Source organism: Ranitomeya variabilis, chromosome 4 (assembly GCF_051348905.1).
Source record: "Ranitomeya variabilis isolate aRanVar5 chromosome 4, aRanVar5.hap1, whole genome shotgun sequence".
NCBI lineage: Eukaryota > Metazoa > Chordata > Amphibia > Anura > Dendrobatidae > Ranitomeya > Ranitomeya variabilis.
The window spans coordinates 194,993,835-195,012,457 of NC_135235.1; the positions used below are offsets into that span (position 1 = coordinate 194,993,835).

Below are 18,623 nucleotides of genomic sequence, written 5' to 3' on the forward strand. Positions count from 1 at the left end.
TGATTAGCGACCAGGGGACGAGGTTCAGTCACTGGCCACTTCGGGACTAGGGGACGAGTTCAGGCATGGTCGCTCCTGTACCTGGGGACGAGGATACAGCACTGGCCACACCGGAACACGGATACTATGGATACCTGACTGGCCACACTGGGACCAGGGATTAACGTTCAGGCTCTGGCCACACCAGGACCAGGGGACCTCACAACGCAGCACACCTTACTAATGATTTTACACGTTGCTTGCTTGGCGACTCACTAGGGGAGAGAGAGTGTTTTATACAAGATTCCTCCCCGCTATTGGCTGGGAGACATCTTGCAGATGTGCTATTTATGTTAAATACCTCTCAGCAACAAGATGAGGGCATTTAGTAAAATGTGCGCCCTGCCCCTTTAAGAATAGGGAAGCGCGCACATACTAGGCTTTCCGCCGGCAGCTGTGGCATGCACACAACCAGAAAGCAGGAGAATGCTAGAGACCACAGGGCAGAGCTGGGGCGGTGAGTAAGCCGGCGTCCCTGTATGGAGAGGGAACGGGACACAATGCAGGGAAGCTGGTAGCAGCACTAACCTGATCATGGTGTAGTGGTATTTGTCCCTTGTATGTGGTATTATTCAGTAACTATGTTTTGGTAATATGTGGTCTGGTCATGGTGTGGTGGTATTTCTCCCTTGTATGTGGCATTATTCGGTCACTATGTGGTGGTATTATGTGGTCCGGTCATGGTGTGGTGGTATTTCTCCCTTGTATGTGTTATTATTATGGGCATCACATAGTCCTCAAAGCAAAGCATGAGATCTGATTTGACTTTGCACTAATGAGGAGCAACACCTCAAAACACAGTGTCTGCAAATTGAGATTCTGGTTTGGCTTTTATCCTAAGTCATGTGACAATGCTTGTTAAAAGGTGGATATTGACTTTTAGGCTTGCTTCTTCCAATAGGTGGTGCTAGAGTTCTTGTCCTCTTCGTCTCTGAAGAGACAATTTGCATATTTAGCCTGTAAGTGGCCAACGGTTTTAGTTCATTGCTTCTCAGAATTTTGCTGAGTATGAATAGACGCCAAGCATGTTTGTTTTCTCCTGGCTATTATTTAACTTTTCTATTCATCTGTTTGAGGCATGCAGAAATCCAGGCAACTGGTGCAGGAATGATCACATTTAGGAGAAAGTGTCTGCAACTATTTCTGTATATAAATGACATTGTAGGATGAAATTACCAGTTGTGACAATGTGACATTCACGAGCTGCATCTTCCGGCTATACGTCTGCTACATGCTAACGCTGTGTCTGCGGTTCTCTGCTTCCCCTTTAGTTGATGTTTGCATAAAACTACACGTCCCATCATGCTGCAGGGGCAGGAACAAGCCCAGCATTTACTCTACAGGTCAGCTGAGAAGAACGTGATCGTTTCCCTGCTGAGACAACAATCTAGTTTCCTTTATCTGTTACAGGCGAAGAACCATGGCTGCTGGTGGACCAGAACCAAGGCTGCGCTATCACAACAAAGTCGTCATCGTCACCGGAGGCACGAAGGGCATCGGAGAGGCAACCGTCAGGGTTTTTGGTAAGAACGTATGGTAATTTGCATACAAAAAAAGCAAAGAATAGTGTAATATAAATATATTTGTATAATATTAATATCAAATAGAGAACAAACAGGCTCCTCCGCACTTATGGTGGGTGGAACGACCTGCCCAGACCTTCTCTACCTTCATCTCCCACCAACATGATCCCAAACGTTCCACCTTCAGCTATTCTTCCTCCAACCTCAGAATTAATATTCCCTAAACTGAGCAGATCTACCAAACAGGTTTGGCTATGCTTATCTCCTGGGAATAAAGGGACTGAAGCACTGAAATTGTACATCTGGGAGCTTTGTTTCCTCACACACACAGGTTGGGGTTTTCACTAATTGCAGAATTCCAAATCTTGTTGTTTTTTTTCATTCAGGGTTTGTCCAACAAAAGTGAAATTGAAAGAAATGAAGTGGAGTATAAGTTGGTATATACAGTATGCAAAACCTAAGAACCTAAGATAGAAACAACATTAAAATATACCCTACTGTAAATAAGTAAAAGCAATAGTGCATATAAATAACATAAAGGACTTAGTAAACACCAATTTTGATTAAAAAAAAAAAGAAGAATAGCCATGCCACCAACGCCAAGGTGTCCCTTGTCGGGACAGTCCTCACCCCTAGTATTAAAACCATACCATATGTTAAAAATCACAAAAGTGTGGTTTAAAAAGTTTCAAGGGGTTGTCCAGGACTATTTTTTTTTTACAGAAGTAGCTCCCTGCCTGTTTACTCGGCGCGAGCTGAGAGTGATTACCGACTACTCCTGCCAGCGACTCAACTGCTCCATGTCAACTGAGCAGCTCTTCTTTTTCCAAGCTGCTGTTAGGCTCATGTGGGAAAGTGGATCCCCCAAGGTCAAGGTGGGCACGCTGGCAGCAGATGGCTGAGTCATGAAAGACACAGATATCAGAGGTACTGGAATCTGCAGACAGATAATTGCCAACATCATACTGATTGACATGTGGCTCCCCGCAATTAGGCAGTGGGGAGCCGGCTGTCAATCAGCATGACATTGGCAGTCAAACCCCATCAACAGAGCTGAGTGGACGAGAAGCCGTTTTTCTGTTGATGTGACATCACTGGAAGCCAATTTATGATGCTCAGTGCCAGCAGAGATCAGTGCCGGGCACAACATACAGGTAGTTCTCAACTACCTGCCTATTAGTTCTCCAGGAAAAAATACTCCTGGATTTCCCTTTTTAAATGAGTTATGCAACGTAATTTATATCTGTGCCCAAGCCCCAGTTCCAGAAGTTTCTCTTTCACTCTTTCAGATAGTGTTCTGTCCTTGCACTTAACCAAAGATGAATGTGATGGGGGGAGATGGCAGTGACTAAGCCAGCCCTCTTCTCTGTGGGGCTGGCTATTGTAATGAGTAGACAGCTTCCTTCACAAACAGCTCTGATGTTGTGACACAGGAAAGTGCAATCCCGTGCAGAGCATAAACTGGAAGAGGACATGACGAGACAGGAGCTTGTCATTGCAGATTGGGGCATCTCTAGGGCAAAACGTTTCTTAGTAAGTTGCATCATGTAGATAAATACTTTTTTTTTAGCTGGACAACCACTTTAAATAGTTAATTTCAGGCTATTTTAGCAGTTCTAATTTTTTAATTACTGGTACTAGGAGGAACATCAATATTATCCAACTATCGTTTCCATCACATGAGCCACATATGATCATTGCAATATGGAAGTTTTTATGTGGAGCAGAAGTGAAAGAACCTTACAGTTAAATTTATTCACTTCTTGTGAAACATATGGGAAACCTCAGCTCCTGTGTAATCACCGACCATTGACTTCAGAGATGTTCTCGATGGGAGACAAGTCCGGAGATGCTGCAGCCATGGGAGCACGTTTAGGCCACGTATGATGCTCACAGTAGCGCAAGAAACATACGGCCTGGCAATGACATATTGAAAAATGGCTCCTGGGACACTTTGTAGAGATCTATGGGATGTGCTAGTAAAATAAGTCTGGACTATGGAGGTTCCACCTAGCAAATTACTGGATTTACAGCACAAGCTGCTAATGTATTGGCGCAAAATACCAAAGGACGCCATCAAAGATCTTGATATGTCCATGCCTTGATGGGTGCGATCTGTGTTGGTGACTTGAGGAGAACCTAGCCAATATTAGGCAGGGAATTTTAATGCTATGACTGATGTATGTGCAGAGTTCATACTATGCATGAAGGTTTCTTAGGAAAAATACTGTCACCTAAAAATAAAATAATTGGAACAGCTCCATTTTTTTTATCCTAAACCATAAAACCTAAAAATGCGTATTTTAGAAAAAAAAAATACATTTTTTTACATTTCCAAGGCAGCTGGTGGCTGTGAAGAGCAGTAACTATTTTTTGTGTGTTGTTTTTTTTTTACATTTTTTTAGTACTGGGTTAGTAATGAGGCCTTGGTGTCAGCTGTAATTTTTAACAATTCACAGCTGACATCAACTCCAACTACCAGGGCAATCGGCAAAAGCCAAGGCAAAGTGTCAGAATTGGCTCATCTTATGTGATGCCCCAAATCTTGGGTGGCTGGGGGCTTGTATTTTTAGGCTGGAAGGGCCCAATAACTATGGAGCTTCCCAGCCTGATAATATCATCTGACAGCTGTCTGCTTTGCCTTTGCTGGTTTCATAAAATAAGGGGGGGACCCCACATCATTTTTGTTATTTATTTAATAGGTTACATTTTTACAATATGTAGGGGGTGTGAAATTCTATATCTGCAGGATATCTATCTATATCTTTATTTAAGATTACCTTTTTGTAAGCTAGCTTTAGGTTACATAGAGCATTATAGTATGTAAAAGATGATGTTAAAAGTGCATTACACACGGATGTGATATGTATGCTAGGTGAGAAAATAATCGCACACTCGCATGACACTCATCCAACTTTTTGGGGCGAACATCAGAGTGATTTTTATATTTTTATTTTATTTTTTTTTATACGCGGATGTGAGTGAGCTCCAATCCCCCTCCACCACCTGAAAGAGATTTTGTGTACACATACCCTGACCCTTGTTCTGTCCCTGCACCTCTGTTGCTTGATCGAGTGTGCCGTCCAGTTGCTGACTTTGGAATATTTTAACCTTTTCCTTTGCCTGACAATTCTGAATTTGTTATTTGAGAGTTCTGGTTTTGAATAAAACCCTTCTCGGCCAGCCCGCTCCACCGGCCAGCAACTACTACGTGAACTCAACCCAGAGGGCTCTGTGAATGTCCTTATCTCAGTATAGGGGCTGAAGGTGAAGGTAAAGGTTCCTCTGGGACCGGCTAGGCAGAGTAGCCTTTCTGTGGAAGCCCTATAAAGAGCTGTCAGGTGGTTAAGAATATAGGGACGCTACAATATCCCAACAGTGAGACAATGGGGAGGAGACGGTGATTGTCATCAGTAATGTACCTACCATGGGAGCATGACAGGGCACTGCTATGATACCTGGCTGCACTGATCTGACGCCCTGTTCCTCACTATACCTTATTCCTTTGCCATATTTCACAACACAATCTGTAATAAACAATAAAATACCGAATACTTGCAATTTTTATACTGACCACTGGGGCTTTTTTAGACTCTACCCATTATTTCAGGAAACAACATATGTACATAGCCACAGTGGTTGTATTCCATCCATATCCTTTGCAGTGAAACATCTAATGAATGTGTGGAAAAGTCATTGTGAAGGGAGGGTGAGCTGTGATATCGTCTATTGTGATTGGCGGATCCTGTGTTATCAGCTGTGTGTAGATGTGTTTCCTGCCATTGTAATTCTGCCTCTGATGATAAGGAGGCTGCTGAAAACTCTTCCTGAAAGTATGAGTCTATCCAGTGGCCAGTGTGGAATATTGAAAGATTACGGTTTCCCAATAAAGATTGGAATATTTAAAAAAATTGTAAACAATGTTTAAAAGATTAATATAACACAAAACCTGATTTTAAAAATGTACATTTCTGATTACACTTTCACTTTAAATAGATCCAAAGGTCCTTATTCACCTTAGGGCTCCTTCTCACTTGCGAGAAATACGTCCGAGGCTCACAGGTTAAACCCTGCTCTGGCACCGGCACTCCGGAGCGGAGCGTGCAGCTCCATGTATTGCTGTGCGGCCGCACGCTCAGCTCTGGAGTGCCAGCGCCAGAGCAGGGTTTTAACCTGAGAGACTCGGACGTATTTCTCGCAAGTGAGAAGGAGCCCTTATACTTTAAGCACATGCCATTACATCGTATAGGTGATCTATACTAATGATTTTGGAGTTTCTGCTGTGAAATCCTCCAAACTGAAACCTCTGAGGACCACTGACTGCAGACACAGTGCTAAAGTGCTTGCCAGAGCCACTACCTGCAGCTGCCACTAGATGGCGCTCACTCTATTCAGAGATCACTACTGGCTGCATATTCCCCTCCCCCAGTTGGGAGAGGCTTGCTGCCAAAATTGTCATTTATCTAAACAGAAACCAGCACAGGAATCTGGACATTAACCCCTTCATGACCATGGGATTTTCCATTTTTCCGTGTTCGTTTTTCGCTCCCCTCCTTCCCAGAGCCATAACTTTTTTATTTTTCCATCAATTTGGCCATGTGAGCATACCTCCCAACCGTCCCGATTTCAGCGGGACAGTCCCGCTTTGGCACCGGGGTCCCGCTGTCCCGCTTCGGGCATTTAAAATCCCGAATTTGCGGCCGCCGGTGAAGCCCCGCCCACTTCCGGGACGTAGAGAGAGCCAGCCTGTTTTTTTTTTTTTTTTTATAAAAGCTGCCTCCTGACCGCCCGCGCAACACCCCCCCCCCTCCCGCCCCCTGTGCGGCGCTGCCACGCTGAAGGAGAGAGCCTGCAGCAATCAAGAAGAAAGGTCAGCGATTCACTACCTCTGGCTGTGTGTGCACGGATCTCCGGCTTCTGCTCTTAGCTGCTATCCCGGCAGAGAAGGAGAGACGGGGGAGGTGCCGGGATAGTGCAGAGCTGTGAGCAGGAGACTGAAGACTTCAGCAGAGAGCTGCACATGGACATCAGCCGCCCCTGCATCACAGAGGAGATTGTGTGTGTGTGATGTGTGTAATGGCTGCGTGTGTGTGTGTGTGTGATGGCTGCGTGTGTGTGTGTGATGGCTGCGTGTGTGTGTGATGGCTGCGTGTGTGTGTGTGTGATGGCTGCGTGTGTGTGTGTGATGGCTGTGTGTGTGTGATGGCTGTGTGTGTGTGTCATGGCTGTGTGTGTGTCATGGCTGTGTGTGTGTCATGGCTGTGTGTGTGTCATGGCTGTGTGTGTGTGATGGCTGTGTGTGTGTGATGGCTGTGTGTGTGTGATGGCTGTGTGTGTGTGATGGCTGTGTGTGTGTGATGGCTGTGTGTGTGTGTGATGGCTGCGTGTGTGTGTGATGGCTGCGTGTGTGTGTGTGTGTGTGATGGCTGCGTGTGTGTGTGTGTGATGGCTGTGTGTGTGTGTGTGATGGCTGTGTGTGTGTGATGGCTGTGTGTGTGTGATGGCTGTGTGTGTGTGATGGCTGCGTGTGTGTGATGGCTGCGTGTGTGTGTGTGATGGCTGTGTGTGTGTGTGTGTGTGATGGCTGCGTGTGTGTGTGTGTGATGGCTGCGTGTGTGTGTGTGTGTGTGTGATGGCTGCGTGTGTGTGTGTGATGGCTGCGTGTGTGTGTGTGATGGCTGCGTGTGTGTGTGATGGCTGCGTGTGTGTGTGATGGCTGCGTGTGTGTGTGTGTGATGGCTGCGTGTGTGTGTGTGTGATGGCTGCGTGTGTGTGTGTGTGTGATGGCTGCGTGTGTGTGTGTGATGGCTGCGTGTGTGTGTGATGGCTGCGTGTGTGATGCATTTGTGTCAAAGCTGCATGTGTTTGTGAGCTGCGTGCGTGTGTGAGCTGCGTGCGTGTGAGCTGCGTGCCTGTGTGTGAGCTGCGTGCCTGTATGTCATTATACAGTATGGAGCATCATGTGCGGTCATTATACAGTATGGAGCATCATGTGCGGTCATTATACAGTATGGAGCATCATGTGCGGCCATTATACAGTATGGAGCATCATGTGCGGCCATTATACAGTATGGAGCATCATGTGCGGTCATTATACAGTCTGGAGCATCATGTGCGGTCATTATACAGTCTGGAGCATCATGTGCGGTCATTATACAGTCTGGAGCATCATGTGCGGTCATTATACAGTCTGGAGCATCATGTGCGGTCATTATACAGTATGGAGCATCATTTGCGGTCATACAGTATGGAGCATCATGTGCGGTCATTATACAGTATGGAGCATCATGTGCGGTCATACAGTATGGAGCATCATGTGCGGTCATTATACACTATGGAGCATCATGTGCGGTCATACAGTATGGAGCATCATGTGTGTTCATTATACAGTATGGAGCATCATGTGCGGTCATTATACAGTCTGGAGCATCATGTGCGGTCATTATACACTATGGAGCATCATGTGCGGTCATACAGTATGGAGCATCATGTGTGTTCATTATACAGTATGGAGCGTCATGTGTGTTCATTATATATTATGGAGCGTCATGTGTGGTCATTATATATTATGGAGCGTCATGTGTGGTCATCGTACAGTATGGAGCATCATGTGTGGCCATTATACAGTATGGGGCACTGTGTGGCCATATTTTTTTGTTTATAATTATTGTATATGAAACTGTGATCGGCAGTGCTAAATGGGTGTGGTTGGGATGTGGATATGGGTGTGACTAATTATGAATGGGTGTGGTCAGAGGCGTGGCCTAAAATTTGCCGCGGCGCGCAAAGCGCGCCGCAAACTTTGTCCCTCTTTCCCATCTTCAAAAGTTGGGAGGTATGATGTGAGGGCTTATTTTTTGCAGGACGAGTTGTACTTTTGATCGACATCATTGGTTTTACCATGTCGTGTACTAGAAAACGGGAAAAAAATTTCAAGTGCAGTGAAATTGCAAAAAAAGTGCAGTCCCACACTGCTTTTTTGTTTGGCTTTTTTGCTAGGGTCACTAAATGCTAAAACTGACCTGTCATTATGATTCTCCAGGTCAGTACGAGTTTATAGACACCAGACATGACTAGATTTTTTTTATTTTTTATCTAAGTGGTGAAAAAAAATTCCAAACTTTGCTAATAAAAAAAAAATTGCGCCATTTTCCGATACTCGTAGCTTCTCCATTTTTCATGATCTGGGGTAAGTTGAGGGCTTATTTTTTGCATGCTGAGCTGGCTTTTTTATCATTTAGGTGCAGATACATTCTTTTGATCGCCCGTTATTGCATTTTAATGCAATGTCGCGGTGACCAAAAAAACGTAATTCTGGCGTTTCGAATTTTTTTCTCGCTACGCCGTTTAGCGATCAGGTTAATGCTTTTTTTTATTGATAGATCAGGCGATCCTGAACGCGGCGATACCAAATATGTGTAGGTTTGATTTTTTTTTTATTGATTTATTTTGATTGGGGCGAAAGGGGGGTGATTTAAACTTTTATATTTTTTTCATTTTTTTCACATTTTTTTTTACTTTTTTTTTTTACTTTTGCCATGCTTCAATAGCCTCCATGGGAGGCTAGAAGCTGGCACAACGCGATCGGCTCTGCTACATAGCAGCGATCATAAGATCGCTGCTATGCAGCAGAAATGCAGGTGTGCTATGAGCGCCGACCACAGGGTACCGGCGATCAGTAACCATAGAGGTCTCAAGGACCTCTATGGTTACTATTCAGAAGCATCGCTGACCCCCGATTATGTGACGGGGTTGGCGATGCGCTCATTTCCGGCCGCCCGGCCGGAAGCGCCGGTTAAGTGCCGCTGTCTGCGTTTGACAGCGGCATTTAACTAGTTAATAGCGGCGGGTGAATCGCGATTTCACCCGCCGCTTTTGCGGGCACATGTCAGCTGTTCAAAACTTCTGACCTCGGATGTACTATCCCGTCCGAGGTCAGAAAGGGGTTAAGGCCTGAGTCCCACTAGCGTATCATACCTGGTGCAGAGCATGGGACACTGATGACGCTCGGCTCCTCTGCTGTGAGTGTGAGCAGTGTCAGTGCTCCGTGCTCCGATCCTCTCGCATGATTTTTAGTCGGATTGCATTCGTCCAATTTAATCACAAGTGGGAGCGAGCCCTAAAGAACAAAATGCTGGGCATAAAGTTTAGTCCTTTTGTTCTACAAAGGAGGGTGAGGAGAAGAGGTGATGTTCCTTGGTGGCTAATACGGACTGTATGCTGCAGATTTAAAGGGAACCTGTCAGCAGTTTTGTCCGATATGAGATGCGGCCATCACCTTTCAGGCCTGATATATAGTATTCTACAATGCTCTATATCTGCCCCCAACCCGACCTGTAAGAGAAGAAAAATAACTTTTATTATACTCACCTGCGGTCCCGTCCGAGGTGTGTCGCTCTTCTTGGTCCAGTGTCTCCCTTCTTCCTGTGATGCTGTCCTTCTTCTTGCTTTGTGTGGATGAAGCGTCCTTACATCATCCACAGTCTCCCCAGCATCCTGCTCCCCCACAGGCGTACTTCTCAGCCCTGACTAGGGCAGCGTAAAGTACGCCTGCGGAGGAGCAGGATGCTGGGGAGACTGTGGATGATGTAAGGACACGTCGTCCACACAAAGCATGAAGGAGGACGGCATCACAAGAAGAAGGGAGACACTGAACCAAGAAGAGCGACACCTCCTCAGACCGGACTGCCCTCAGGTAAGTATAATAAAAGTTATTTTTCTTGTCTTGCAGATCGGGTTGGGTGCAGATATAGAGCATTATAGAATGCTGCATATCTGTATATCAGGCCTGAAAGGTGATGGATGTATCTCATATTGGCCAAACCTGGCGACAGGTTCCCTTTAAATCTGCAAGGAAAAAAATAAGCAACATGTGCATGAGATTTCATAAACCTCATTCAATTTGCTGGTACTTGGAAATTCTTCAGATTTTGTGACAAAACTGAGGGGGGGAAATGTGACAAAAACGCAATGTGTGCACATACCCTGTTGGTCAAACAGTTTGTTCTGGTGCCCTTAAAGAAGCGCTCCTCCTCATACCCCATGAAAATGTTTATTCTCCTAATATATTGCACTCATCACATTATATAGCACTGTTCACTTACAATTACTCATTTTGCTTCTACCCAGCTATTTCTTTCCATTTCCATTAGGTCTATGACATTATGTGATTAAAAACTGACTAGCTGAATCCTTCTAAGCTCAATTTAGAAACAGGAGGTCAATTTTCACAGTATGAGTCATGAGTCACTGCAAAAGTCTCTGGCAGGAAGGAGGGAGCAGCTGGGGCATGAGATGAAGAGGGGAATGATAAATGCAGGGACAACAGACTTCCTGTTTCTACATAGAGCAGAGAAAAGAGAAGAATTGTCTGTATAAAAATACAAAATGAGCAATTGTAATTACACAATGCTATAGAATATGATGACTGCAATATATTAGGAGGATAAAACTGATGGGAGGAAGAGGATGGCTTCTTTAACTGGTAACATAAACCAAGATCGCAAATAGCGGACTGTACACAGCTACTGCAATCTGATGAATCATCCGTAGCTGGAAAATTCACAGATCATGTGTTTCCGGGGCAGGAACAGCTCAGCCAGTGCTCCCTTGTAATAACCATGCAAACCGCACTGTACATCCCAGCTACCTACTTTACAATCTGCTACCGAGTCCACATTCTGCTACCGAGTCCACATTCTGTTTTCGAGTCCACATTCTGCTACTGAGTCCACATTCTGCTTTCGAGTCCACATTCTGCTTTCGAGTCAGTGCAGCGCCCCAGGGTCCTGGTCGTTGCAGTAATATCATTCACCTCTAGGGGGGAGTGATGTTACATTTGGAGGCAAAGAAGGACAACTGAATCCAGGTTTCACAAACATGCAACACATTTCATACTCCAGTCCACCAGGGGGAACTATGCTCCTATTTATTAGGGCACTCTTCACACTTAGGTAAAACAGGTGGCCTGGAGAGGAAGTTAGGCAGTTGCTGGCTGAGCTTTGCTCAGGTAGTTGGTCCCTGACAGGGGTGGGATCCTGTCAGAGGTCGAGCCAGAAGGACACGGAGCTGTGCCTGCCCTAAGTGCGGCAGTTCCTAAGAACGGACACTAAAGGAGAATTGTATTGTAGAGAGGGTGAGAAGAAGTCATAGCAAAGGAGTGGATACCAGAAGGAGTTCTGCCTTACACAGGCTGCCTCCTTCTGAGGCGCAGGATCCCGGTAGCTGGAACACCGAGGGAGCAACAGTCCTATATGCCTTGCTCCAGAGACCGGTAGGACAGCTAATTTTACGTTACCTGCCCGCCCTATACCCAGGAGGCAAGGTGGCACCCACTAGAGGCTGGGGCATGATAGAGTCCCTGTAAAACGCCTCAAGCCACCGGTCATACGGGTTTGTCCTATCCATCTGGGGGACAGAGAGAGAGACATAACATCTACAACATCTGTGAGGACCTTATGAGACGCTTAGCAGTAAGGTACTACAACACCACGGCGCTAGAGGAAGGCTACTGATTTCCACCTGGATAAGGGGACTCTGGACCTGCCTCCAAACCAGCCGGACTCTGCCTACCCCATGGTCTGGTGCTCTGGACTGTGGACACTGAAGTCTACAGTAAAAGGTAAAGAGACTGCAACCTTGTGTCCTCGTTCTTCACTGCGTCTATCACCATCCACCATTTACACACTGGGAAGCCCTGGGGATACACTTCACTTGTGGGAATGTATACCATCTAGCTGCAATAACATCACCCCAGCGGACCCCTTAAAGCAACGTCGGTCACCCTGACCGAATACCACAGGTGGCATCACAAACACTTCCCCTTTAAAGACCTTTCCCTTTTCCACGGACGTCACTAGGGCCACGGACAGGGTCAGCCACCGTGACATCCCCCCTGTGAACCGAAGGACCTGGTACCGAGTACCCCGCCGCCCTGGGGAGCGCTCCATCCACATTCTGCTTTCGAGTCCACATTCTTCTACCTAGTCCACATTCTGCTACCTAGTACACATTCTGCTACGTCGTCCACATTCTGATACGTCGTCCACATTCTGATACGTCGTCCACATTCTGCTTTCTGGTCCACATTCTTCTTTCTAGTCCACATTCTGCTACCTAGTCTACATTCTGCTACCTAGTCTACATTCTGCTACCTAGTTCACATTCTGCTACCTAGTCCACATTCTGCTACCTAGTCCACATTCTTCTACCTAGTCCACATTCTGCTACCTAGTCCACATTCTGCTACCTAGTCCACATTCTTCTACCTAGTCCACATTCTGCTACATAGTCTACATTCTGCTACCTAGTCCACATTCTTCTACCTAGTCCACATTCTGCTACCCATATTCTGCTACGTAGTCCACATTCTGCTACATAGTCCACATTCTGCTATGTAGTTTACATTCTGCTACCAAGTCCACATTCTGCTACCGAGTCCACATTCTGCTACCTAGTCCACATTCTGCTACCGAGTCCACATTCTGCTACCGAGTCCACATTCTGCTACCGAGTCCACATTCTGCTACCTAGTCCACATTCTGCTACCTAGTCCTCATTCTGCTACCTAGTGCACATTCTGCTACGTCGTCCACATTCTGCTACCTAGTCCACATTCTGCTACGTCGTCCACATTCTGATACATCATCCACATTCTGCTTTCTGGTCCACATTCTTCTTTCTAGTCCACATTCTGCTACCTAGTCCACATTCTTCTACCTAGTCCACATTCTGCTACCTAGTCCACATTCTGCTACCTAGTCCACATTCTGCTACCGAGTCCACATTCTGCTACCTAGTCCACATTCTTTTACCTAGTCCACATTCTGCTACCTAGTCCACATTCTCCTACCTAGTCCACATTCTGCTACCTAGTCCACATTCTGCTACCTAGTCCACATTCTGTTATCTATTCCACATTCTGCTACCTAGTCCACATTCTGCTACCATATTCTGCTACGTAGTCCACATTCTGCTACCGAGTCCACATTCTGCTACCCAGTCCACATCCTGCTACCTAGTCAACATTCTTTTACCTAGTCCACATTCTGCTACCTAGTCCACATTCTGCTACCTAGTCCACATTCTGCCTTCTAGTCCACATTCTGCCACCTAGTCCACATTCTGCTACCTAGTCTACATTCTGACACCTAGTCCACATTCTGCCACCAAGTCCACATTCTGCTACCTAGTCCACATTCTGCTACCTAGTCCACATTCTGCTACCTAGTCCACATTCTGCTACCTAGTCCACATTCTTCTACCTAGTCCACATTCTTCTACCTAGTCCACATTCTGCCACCTAGTCCACATTCTGCCACCTAGTCCACATTCTGCTACCGAGTCCACATTCTGCTACCGAGTCCACATTCTGCTACCGAGTCCACATTCTGCTACCTAGTGCACATTCTGCTACGTCGTCCACATTCTGATACGTCGTCCACATTCTGATACGTCGTCCACATTCTGCTTTCTGGTCCACATTCTTCTTTCTAGTCCACATTCTGCTACCTAGTCTACATTCTGCTACCTAGTCTACATTCTGCTACCTAGTTCACATTCTGCTACCTAGTCCACATTCTGCTACCTAGTCCACATTCTTCTACCTAGTCCACATTCTGCTACCTAGTCCACATTCTGCTACCTAGTCCACATTCTTCTACCTAGTCCACATTCTGCTACATAGTCTACATTCTGCTACCTAGTCCACATTCTTCTACCTAGTCCACATTCTGCTACCCATATTCTGCTACGTAGTCCACATTCTGCTACATAGTCCACATTCTGCTATGTAGTTTACATTCTGCTACCGAGTCCACATTCTGCTACCGAGTCCACATTCTGCTACCTAGTCCACATTCTGCTACCGAGTCCACATTCTGCTACCGAGTCCACATTCTGCTACCGAGTCCACATTCTGCTACCTAGTCCACATTCTGCTACCTAGTCCTCATTCTGCTACCTAGTGCACATTCTGCTACGTTGTCCATATTCTGCTACCTAGTCCACATTCTGCTACGTCGTCCACATTCTGATACATCATCCACATTCTGCTTTCTGGTCCACATTCTTCTTTCTAGTCCACATTCTGCTACCTAGTCCACATTCTTCTACCTAGTCCACATTCTGCTACCTAGTCCACATTCTGCTACCTAGTCCACATTCTGCTACCGAGTCCACATTCTGCTACCTAGTCCACATTCTTTTACCTAGTCCACATTCTGCTACCTAGTCCACATTCTCCTACCTAGTCCACATTCTGCTACCTAGTCCACATTCTGTTATCTATTCCACATTCTGCTACCTAGTCCACATTCTGCTACCATATTCTGCTACCGAGTCCACATTCTGCTACCCAGTCCACATCCTGCTACCTAGTCAACATTCTTTTACCTAGTCCACATTCTGCTACCTAGTCCACATTCTGCTACCTAGTCCACATTCTGCCTTCTAGTCCACATTCTGCCACCTAGTCCACATTCTGCTACCTAGTCTACATTCTGACACCTAGTCCACATTCTGCCACCAAGTCCACATTCTGCTACCTAGTCCACATTCTGCTACCTAGTCCACATTCTGCTACCTAGTCCACATTCTGCTACCTAGTCCACATTCTTCTACCTAGTCCACATTCTTCTACCTAGTCCACATTCTGCCACCTAGTCCACATTCTGCCATCTAGTCCACATTCTGCTACCGAGTCCACATTCTGCTACATAGTCCACATTCTGCTATGTAGTTTACATTCTGCTACCAAGTCCACATTCTGCTACCGAGTCCACATTCTGCTACCTAGTCCACATTCTGCTACCGAGTCCACATTCTGCTACCGAGTCCACATTCTGCTACCGAGTCCACATTCTGCTACCTAGTCCTCATTCTGCTACCTAGTCCTCATTCTGCTACCTAGTGCACATTCTGCTACGTTGTCCATATTCTGCTACCTAGTCCACATTCTGCTACGTCGTCCACATTCTGATACATCATCCACATTCTGCTTTCTGGTCCACATTCTTCTTTCTAGTCCACATTCTGCTACCTAGTCCACATTCTTCTACCTAGTCCACATTCTGCTACCTAGTCCACATTCTGCTACCTAGTCCACATTCTGCTACCGAGTCCACATTCTGCTACCTAGTCCACATTCTTTTACCTAGTCCACATTCTGCTACCTAGTCCACATTCTCCTACCTAGTCCACATTCTGCTACCTAGTCCACATTCTGTTATCTATTCCACATTCTGCTACCTAGTCCACATTCTGCTACCATATTCTGCTACCGAGTCCACATTCTGCTACCCAGTCCACATCCTGCTACCTAGTCAACATTCTTTTACCTAGTCCACATTCTGCTACCTAGTCCACATTCTGCTACCTAGTCCACATTCTGCCTTCTAGTCCACATTCTGCCACCTAGTCCACATTCTGCTACCTAGTCTACATTCTGACACCTAGTCCACATTCTGCCACCAAGTCCACATTCTGCTACCTAGTCCACATTCTGCTACCTAGTCCACATTCTGCTACCTAGTCCACATTCTTCTACCTAGTCCACATTCTTCTACCTAGTCCACATTCTGCCACCTAGTCCACATTCTGCCATCTAGTCCACATTCTGCTACCGAGTCCACATTCTGCTACCGAGTCCACATTCTGCTACCGAGTCCACATTCTGCTACCTAGTCCACATTCTGCTACCTAGTCCACATTCTGCTACCTAGTCCACATTCTGCTACCGAGTCCACATTCTGCTACCGAGTCCACATTCTGCTACCGAGTCCACATTCTGCTACCGAGTCCACATTCTGCTACCTAGTCCACATTCTGCTACCTAGTCCACATTCTGCTACCTAGTGCACATTCTGCTACGTCGTCCACATTCTGCTACGTCGTCCACATTCTGCTACGTCGTCCACATTCTGATACGTCATCCACATTCTGCTTTCTGGTCCACATTCTTCTTTCTAGTCCACATTCTGCTACCTAGTCCACATTCTTCTACCTAGTCCACATTCTGCTACCTAGTCCACATTCTGCTACCTAGTCCACATTCTGCTACCCATATTCTGCTACGTAGTCCACATTCTGCTACCCAGTCCACATTCTGCTACCGAGTCCACATTCTGCTACCTAGTCCACATTCTTTTACCTAGTCCACATTCTGCTACCTAGTCCACATTCTCCTACCTAGTCCACAATCTGCTACCTAGTCCACATTCTGCTACCTAGTCCACATTCTGTTATCTATTCCACATTCTGCTACCTAGTCCACATTCTGCTACCATATTCTGCTACGTAGTCCACATTCTGCTACCGAGTCCACATTCTGCTACCGAGTCCACATCCTGCTACCTAGTCAACATTCTTTTACCTAGTCCACATTCTGCTACCTAGTCCACATTCTGCTACCTAGTCCACATTCTGCCTTCTAGTCCACATTCTGCCACCTAGTCCACATTCTGCTACCTAGTCTACATTCTGCCACCTAGTCCACATTCTGCCACCAAGTCCACATTCTGCTACCTAGTCCACATTCTGCTACGTCGTCCACATTCTTCTACCTAGTCCACATTCTGCTACCTAGTCCACATTCTGCCTTCTAGTCCACATTCTGCCACCTAGTCCACATTCTGCTACCTAGTCTACATTCTGCCACCTAGTCTACATTCTGCCACCTAGTCCACATTCTGCCACCAAGTCCACATTCTGGTACCTAGTCCACATTCTTCTACCTAGTCCACATTCTGCTACCTAGTCCACATTCTTCTACCTAGTCCACATTCTGCTACCTAGTCCACATTCTTCTACCTAGTCCACATTCTGTTACCTAGTCCACATTCTTCTACCTTGTCCGCATTCTGTTTTTGTTCCATTTCTAGGACTGTGGAGCCCCTGCTTCCGTTTGAATAACTGATGGCAAAGATCACTTCTAAGCATGAATTCTAGTTGTTTGCTTCAAACGGAATGTGAAAACTGACATATGAACTCACCCTTAAGCCGCCCACACACATCAGACTAATGTCGGCTGCACCCCCCGATATCGACAGGTTCAGCCTACACTAATGCTTCCGAGGGCTCCGGCCAACTGATTGTCAGTGGAGAAGTTGATCAGGATTGTCCGATTTCGGACTGCTGATGACTTTGTTCTCCTGGAGATAAGACACAAACAGACATGGCGGCGACTCTTTCATAGAGAACACAAAAGCGTTCGGCCATATGAAGCGAAGAAACATTGTTCGTCCGTCAGCCATTTCATGTGCATGGTGGGCTTACGAATGGCATAGTCCTTCGCTTTATTGTATGTCTATTCATATCTTATCTCTCATACTAATATTTCTCTCTTTTTTCTTTTGTATGTGGAAACACAGTGAACAATGGAGCTTCCGTTGTGTTCTGTTCCAAAGGTACAATGTCTCCAAATTAACAAAATGTCCTATTAGAGGGTCACATCCACATTATAGAGGGTCACATCCACATTATAGAGTGTCACATCCACATTATAGAGGGTCACATCCACATTATAGAGGGTCACATCCACATTATAGAGGGTCACATCCACATTATAGAGGGTCACATCCACATTATAGAGGGTCACATCCACATTATAGAGGGTCACATCCACATTATAGAGGGTCACATCCACATTATAGAAGGTCACATCCACATTATAGAGAGTCACTCACATCCACATTATAGAGGGTCAGATCCACATTATAGAAGATCACATCCACATTATAGAGGGTCACATCCACATTATAGAGGGTCACATCCACATTATAGAAGGTCACATCCACATTATAAAAGGTCACATCCACATTATAGAGGGTCACATCCACATTATAGAGGGTCACATCCACATTATAGAAGGTCACATCCACATTATAGAAGATCACATCCAAATTATAGAGAGACACATCCACATTATAGAGAGTCACATCCACATTATAGAAGGTCACATCCACATTATGGAAGGTCACATCTACATTATAGAAGGTCACATTCACATTATAGAAGGTCACATCCACATTATAGAGAGTCACATCCACATTATAGAGGGTCAGA

At 45.8% G+C, this 18,623-nt stretch overlaps 1 protein-coding gene across 2 annotated transcripts in view; it reads left to right on the forward strand.

Annotated features, from left to right (window-relative positions):
• The first annotated feature begins 477 nt into the window (after positions 1 to 477).
• Positions 478 to 18,623, forward strand: part of HSD17B14 (hydroxysteroid 17-beta dehydrogenase 14) — a 39,302-nt gene continuing 21,156 nt past the window's right edge. The window contains exons 1-3 of one of the 2 annotated variants that reach the window (XM_077259537.1): positions 478 to 496; positions 1,450 to 1,562; positions 17,930 to 17,965. In XM_077259537.1, coding sequence (XP_077115652.1) covers positions 1,460 to 1,562; positions 17,930 to 17,965 — 139 coding nt within the window. In that variant the 5' untranslated portion in view covers positions 478 to 496; positions 1,450 to 1,459. Of the gene's footprint in view, positions 497 to 1,326; positions 1,383 to 1,449; positions 1,563 to 17,929; positions 17,966 to 18,623 lie in introns of those variants that run through there. The other variant, XM_077259536.1, reaches the window with a different exon arrangement.